Source organism: Lipotes vexillifer, unplaced genomic scaffold (genome assembly GCF_000442215.2).
Source record: "Lipotes vexillifer unplaced genomic scaffold, Lipotes_vexillifer_v1.1 scaffold583, whole genome shotgun sequence".
NCBI classification, from domain to species: domain Eukaryota; kingdom Metazoa; phylum Chordata; class Mammalia; order Artiodactyla; family Lipotidae; genus Lipotes; species Lipotes vexillifer.
This window is the reverse complement of record NW_006784184.1, coordinates 902,487-908,486: the sequence shown is the minus strand read 5'-3', so window position 1 is coordinate 908,486 and position 6,000 is coordinate 902,487. Positions and strand designations below refer to the sequence as shown.

Sequence of the window (6,000 nt, the reverse complement as noted above, 5' to 3'; positions counted from 1 at the left end):
CCCCCCCCGCCCGGGGCTCCCGCCTCGGCTCTCGCCCCTCCCTCCCCACACACGGGGCTCGCCCTGTGCTGGGCCGCACGCAGCTGTCTTTAAAATTTCCGGATTGCTGTAACATACACCAAAATGTGCCGTCTCAGCCACTTCGAAGTGCGCAGTTAAGCAGGGTTACACTCACTCACACTGGTGTAGACGGGTCTCCAGGACTGCTTCCTCTCTCGTGAGGCGGAACCTCTGCACCCGCTACACGGCCACCCCGGGCCCTCGACCGCAATTCCATCTGTCCTGTGGGCCTGGCCACTCGGGGTACCTCAGATAAGAGGCCAGACAGGATGTGTGTGCCGGGGACTACTCTCCGTAACTCTACCCACCTGGTTCACTGTGCCCTCCACCTGGACACCTCCCCATTGCTTCACCGGCTAATTCCCGTTAATCCTTTAGGAGTCAATTCAGATGTTATCACCTCAGGCTCTCCCTGGCTCCCCAGCCTCAATTAAGTGCCCCTCCTGTATATTTAGTGGTGCACTAGCTGCACCCAGTTGGAGGTGGCGACCGAGTCCTAAGCCCCTGATACTTGAAGTGCGATTGAAGGCCTGCATTCTCACTGGCTACCTCTAGGTGCTTGTGAGAATGCAGTTCGCTAGGCCTTTACCAGGGCGCCAGGTCACTCACGCACACACTCAAGTTCAGTAAGCACTGTTCTCACTGGACGAGGGGGCTGCAAAAACTACTCCTGGGCTAAATCCAGCCGGCTGCCCTCTGTGTGAACAAAGCTTTATGCCAACACAGCCGGTCATCTGAATACACATTGCCTGTGGCTGCTTTCACACCACAGTGGAAGGGCTGAGCAGCTGCAACAGAGACCACTACCACGTGGCCACACAGCCTAAAATATGTGTTCCCTGGCCCTTTACCACAGACGTCTATTAGGCTCCATAGGCTCCTTCAATCTTATTTTGCTTTGTAAGAAGAACGGCAGATTAGCACAATGGTTATGTGTGTGGGCTTGAGGGCAGACTGACAAGACTTGTGTCTCAGCTCTGCCATTTCCCTCAGTGACTGGCAGGCCACCGTCTCTGTGGCTCCTGTTCCCTTATAAAGTGGGGCACAGAGAGTAGAACTACCTCACAGGGCTGATGTGCGGGTTACGTAAGGTAACAGACGAGGAGTGCTTCACATGGCACCGTCCGCAAACGGTACCCTTAGCTGGTTCGTTATTTTTAGAGCACCGGGGACTTTGGTGATATTGGCAGGATGGCCCCTGCACCTGACACTGTTTATCAACACCCATTCTCTGCTTCTTCCTTGCTAACATCTAATTATTTTTTCAGGTATCTAACCTTCCGGGAGAGTGACCTCCTCCCTGGGCGACAGACACTACTACGAGCCAATCGTGGTCATGCATCCTCGATGTCAGTGCACTGGTTTAGGGGCGGGCAGTTCTAGCCAACGAGTCAGGAGAAGAGGAATCTTGGAGGGCTTCTGGAAAACCGTTTCCTCATTCTTTAGAAGAAAACGTGGGAGAGATGCCCCCGTTCTTTCATGGATATTTGTTACATGTGAATGTGATGCCCTGAAGCACAGCCAACTATGAAGGTAGGCAGTCTGAGGACGAGCTAACATGTTTACAAGGGCAAAGCAAAAAGATGGGAAGAATCAATTCAGAGTTGCTGAATCCATCAACCCCTGGGCCTCACCCACTCACGTACTGATCTGAGGGAAGACAATAAATGTTTCTAGTAATTTAATTTCAGGCTAAAGCAACCTCATATAGCCAGGGACCACGTTGACACATATTTTTACTCCGCCCAGGACCTAACAACTGTTGTTGGGTGCCATGAGCAAAGGAAGAGTGGAAGTTGGAAATGAATGGGCTGGGTAGGGCAAAAGGAGAATCACGAATGTTCCAGGTTAGTGTAGGTCCAATTCTTCATTCATCACTCACTCTCTCAGCTGGAGTATCTTTTCCTGAGACCTGTGGCTCCCTCCCAAATGCTTATCTCCCTTGTTGTCTGAACCTACTACCTAAACATGGGAGGTCGTTTCAGAGCCAGATGGGGTTTGATTATTTCCTTGACGATATCCATTATTTCCCTTCTGGGTAGAAGGAGGGTCTGCAGACAGCTGATCTTTTTGGGGCAGAGAGTATGGAGGTGGGGTCTCTTATAGAACACGAAATACAAGGAAGTGTTCTTTGGGCTGGACGTATCAAAAGATTGCTTAGAATTTACCGTTATAGGGGTTTAACGGTGTGTCAGCTTGTGTACTGGTTTTGTGTCATATCTGAGCCAGAACTAGTAGCAGAGATTCAAAGCAATATAAGTGGCAAGTACACATGAGAGCAGAGCACGGGGCTGCCCCCCACCTCTCCTGGAGAGCACCCTGGGCCTGGCAGTGGGAAGGAGGGGCAGCGCAGTGTCGCTGGGCCCCCTGCAGTCCCTCACCCTGCAGACACTTACCACAGGGAGAAATGCTGAGTGGCCTCTCCTGTGAGTGTCCCGGGTGGGAGACGCTCTGAGAACTCTGGAGCCATAAAGTGACTGTAACAAAGAACTCTTTTTTTTGTTTTGTTTTGTTTTTGTTTTTTTTGCCGTACGCAGGCCTCTCACTGTTGTGGCCTCTCCCGTTGCGGAGCACAGGCTCCGGACACGCAGGCTCAGCGGCTGTGGCTCACGGGTCCAGCATGTGGGATCTTCCCGGACCGGGGCACAAACCCGCGTCCCCTGCATCGGCTTGTGGACTCTCAACCACTGCGCCACCAGGGAAGCCCAACAATCAACTTTTAAGGCAGAAGGAACCAAGTGACATGACCTTACTCATCCCCTTGCCTTTAGGCACTAACAGTACCACTAAAGCCCCCAATTACCTCACTACATGTTTGATGGTTAAAAGCCTTCCGGGGTGGGTTGCGGGGAAGCAGAAAGATTTCACAGCTTTCTCCCATGAGCCGTTTTAATCTAAGAGAACTTTGACGCTTGTCCTAGACCCACCCTGTTCTCGCCAGTCTAACCCCAAGACCCTCCTCCAAGTGGAAGGGCCCCAGTTCAGTGGCATCAGGCACTCCCCAGCAAGTGCAAGCTAAACGGACGAGGGTGAGCAAACCCCCCGCGGTGAGACCTACGTGCAGCGCCTACCTCCTGGCTCTCCGTCCCTCCTTTCCTTCCACCAATTTCTACGAATTGTCCGTTTTTCTAATGGACGCCATGCCTTTGCTTTCACCACTGGTGCTCTTCAAGACTAATTAGACCCTGAAGGAACAGGAAGTAAAAAGCTGTTTCCGGGTAAGCTGCTAATGTTCTTGGCTTAGAGTTAAAGCTCCCTGCCAGAGACTTGCAGAGAGAGAACCCTCACTCCTCTGGGCATTCTCAGCCAAGAAGCAAGTGCTTCCCTTCCTTCGGGCAGCTCTGGGCTGAATATGCAACTTGCCATTCGATTGGGTTGAAGAAAGACTGAGGAGGCCACAAAGGTCAAAACTCACTTGCTCTTGGGGAGGGGGTTAGAAAGCTAGTAAAGAAAACCTGCGGTGCAGCTGTCTTTCAGGAGAGGGTACAGAGGGTTGGGTGGATCTACCAGAAGTGTTGTCAGCCTGTGCTGAGGTCTTTGGGACAGGAAGAGTACAGCCACCCAGGGAGAAAGCCTGCAGTGACACCCTCTACAGGGCCGATGTGCTGGAAGGAGTGCCTTGAGAAAGGTTTCCCTCCCTCTTGCGGGGCTGTTGGGAAGCTAGGTAGGACCAGGGGTCTGGCTTTCAAGAGTGGTCCCGAATGAATTTTCTGTTTCCTGGTGGGAACAGAGAACTCAGAAGATTGTCTTCTCCTCTAAGAAAATCTGGCTATGGTTTTTCTCCTGGTCTACCTAGAGCCTGCACTGGTGGGTGAGGCACACGTGTGCACAGGGCCAGGCTGTCAGCAAACAACCTTAGGGAAGAGGGCAAAGGAGAGGCAAAAGGGGCTCACTCCTCTACCTCACAGCTTCCTTTTCCAAAGGAAGCAGGATCCGCCCACCAGCAACAGTCCAAACACCACCAAAGAGGCATGGAAATGGGTATGCATGCAATTGGTCCATATACCCCATCATCGCCTGCTACAAATGGAGTATAAGTTGGGGGAGAACTGTGCCACTGAGACCCCAGGCCTTCTGAGCCACAGCCCAGTTCCAGAGGCACAGCCCTCCTGACTGGTCTCTGGGTGGCAGAGTAATGCTCCCTTCCTAACCTTTGAAGAAATGGGTGAAATAACCTCTGGCTAAGGGGAGATGCCCATCTTCTTGGGGCTGCCTGGGGTGTCTGTGGCAGAGCTGGTTATGGCGGACTCCTCAGCAGAGGCACTGAGATCCAAGAATTCCAGGATGATGTCCCAAAGGCAGTAAATCAAATGCCTGAAACAAATGAACAAAACAACTTAGAGGAGGGTCTGGCTCGGTCTAGAGACACCAGATCCTGTTTATGACATTTATCTTCCCTCTCCCTTTCCCCTCTACTGATATCCTTAGTGGACTCCAAACATCAACAGCTGGACAAAGCCTCTGCCATGAAATAAAAGTCTGTTGAACTCATAAAGGGTATGACCCCAGTAAAGGTGGAGATGGTACTCGAGTCTAGATGTTAGGAAATTCCACATTGCTTTATAGCTATAGCTACATTAGCACATTGGCACTGCTCTGAAGAACTCTAAGGGAGGGAAAAATCCCTGTGGTAACAACTTACTAAGAATTTTCAGGTTACCTGTGATGAGGTAAAGCCAGCAGCCTTGAGGTGCGAGAGTGAGCAGACACGGTGAGCTGCAGGACGGGGGTGAGAGGGGAGTGGGCGAGCACTCAACACGTGCAGAAGGTTCCACCCCAAGGCACCAGCCAGGGAAGCACTGACCTCTCTGCACTATTCAAGGAGGTGCACCAGCATTTCTGGTCCCCTTTCAGAGGCCAACTCATCATCTTGTCTACCTCACATCAGGCAAAGACCCATGCTGAAAGTACTGCCCAGGCCAAGGGCTGCTCTCGAGATGCTCACAGGGGCAGGCAGGTGTCAGGAAGAACAGGCCTGGGGGTGACAGGGCCTTTCCAGTAGCTCATGTCGGGGCCTGCATAGAGTTCTTCCAAATGCAAACGGTGGCTGGTCCCACCAGCTTCCGACCACCTGACACCTGCTCAGAAGCCAGCACAGTGGGTTTTACCCAGTGTGTGTGGACCTGGTCATCACACTCTGGGGCCAGGGCCGAGGGCAAGGAGAGACTGCGGCACCATTCCTCTCAGTGAGGCTGTTCACCCAGAAACCCGAGATGCCTCAGACCAGAGACGGCTTCAGCCGTGCCTACCGGTTGATGAGGGGCTGCTGCAGTGACTCCAAGACAAGACTCCAGCTCAGCCGGCATTTGTTCACCCCAAGGATTTCTACGACGATATCTGAAGAGGAAAAACAGATGTGGTTTTAGTGTCACTGCTGAAGCTTTAGCTTCTAAGGGGTTTGTCTCCTCAAGATATCTGCTGTCTTTAATCATACTGGGTACTTCTGGCACAGCTCTGAACCACACAGCCAAACTAAAATCGTCAGAAAATAGGGAAAAGCCAAAAAAAATGTTTCTTAACTTTAGGTATCTAAATTAGAATGGACGTCAAGAGACAATCTGGTAACCCGTCTCTAAGGTGCAGGTACTTCTGATGCAACAGTTTAGGCTGGAGAACAGAGGTAAGCAAGAGTGATAACACCGTCCAAGGCTAAGAGTTCACTACTGTACCCTGCCTCCCCCACAGCACAACCAGAGGCAACAAACTGCCTTCCCCGCCCTCCAAAAACACCATATAAAGCAAAGGGAAGAAACCTTCTTCAGAGTTTGGTTTTATCTACTGCTAAGGACCATGCACTTCACTCACTGGCCCCAAGTTACCAAGCTCAGCTTCTGCAGGACCTATATCATTTTCTTCCCTGGTCCAAAGCAGAGACCCAGAAGTCTTCATCTGGTGGGAAAATGAAGAGACCTGCCCTAAAGTGAGCCTTCCCATTCCCTT

At 51.7% G+C, this 6,000-nt stretch overlaps 1 protein-coding gene across 1 annotated transcript in view; it reads right to left on the bottom strand.

Moving 5' to 3' along the window:
• Positions 1 to 4,209: 4,209 nt before the first annotated feature.
• SNX19 (sorting nexin 19) overlaps positions 4,210 to 6,000 on the bottom strand; it is a 36,012-nt gene continuing 34,221 nt past the window's right edge. Inside the window, exons 10-11 of the mRNA XM_007456578.1 lie at positions 5,310 to 5,397; positions 4,210 to 4,374 (exon numbers count right to left, since the gene is read on the bottom strand). Coding sequence (XP_007456640.1) covers positions 4,242 to 4,374; positions 5,310 to 5,397 — 221 coding nt within the window. The 3' untranslated portion in view covers positions 4,210 to 4,241. The remainder of the gene's footprint in view (positions 4,375 to 5,309; positions 5,398 to 6,000) is intronic.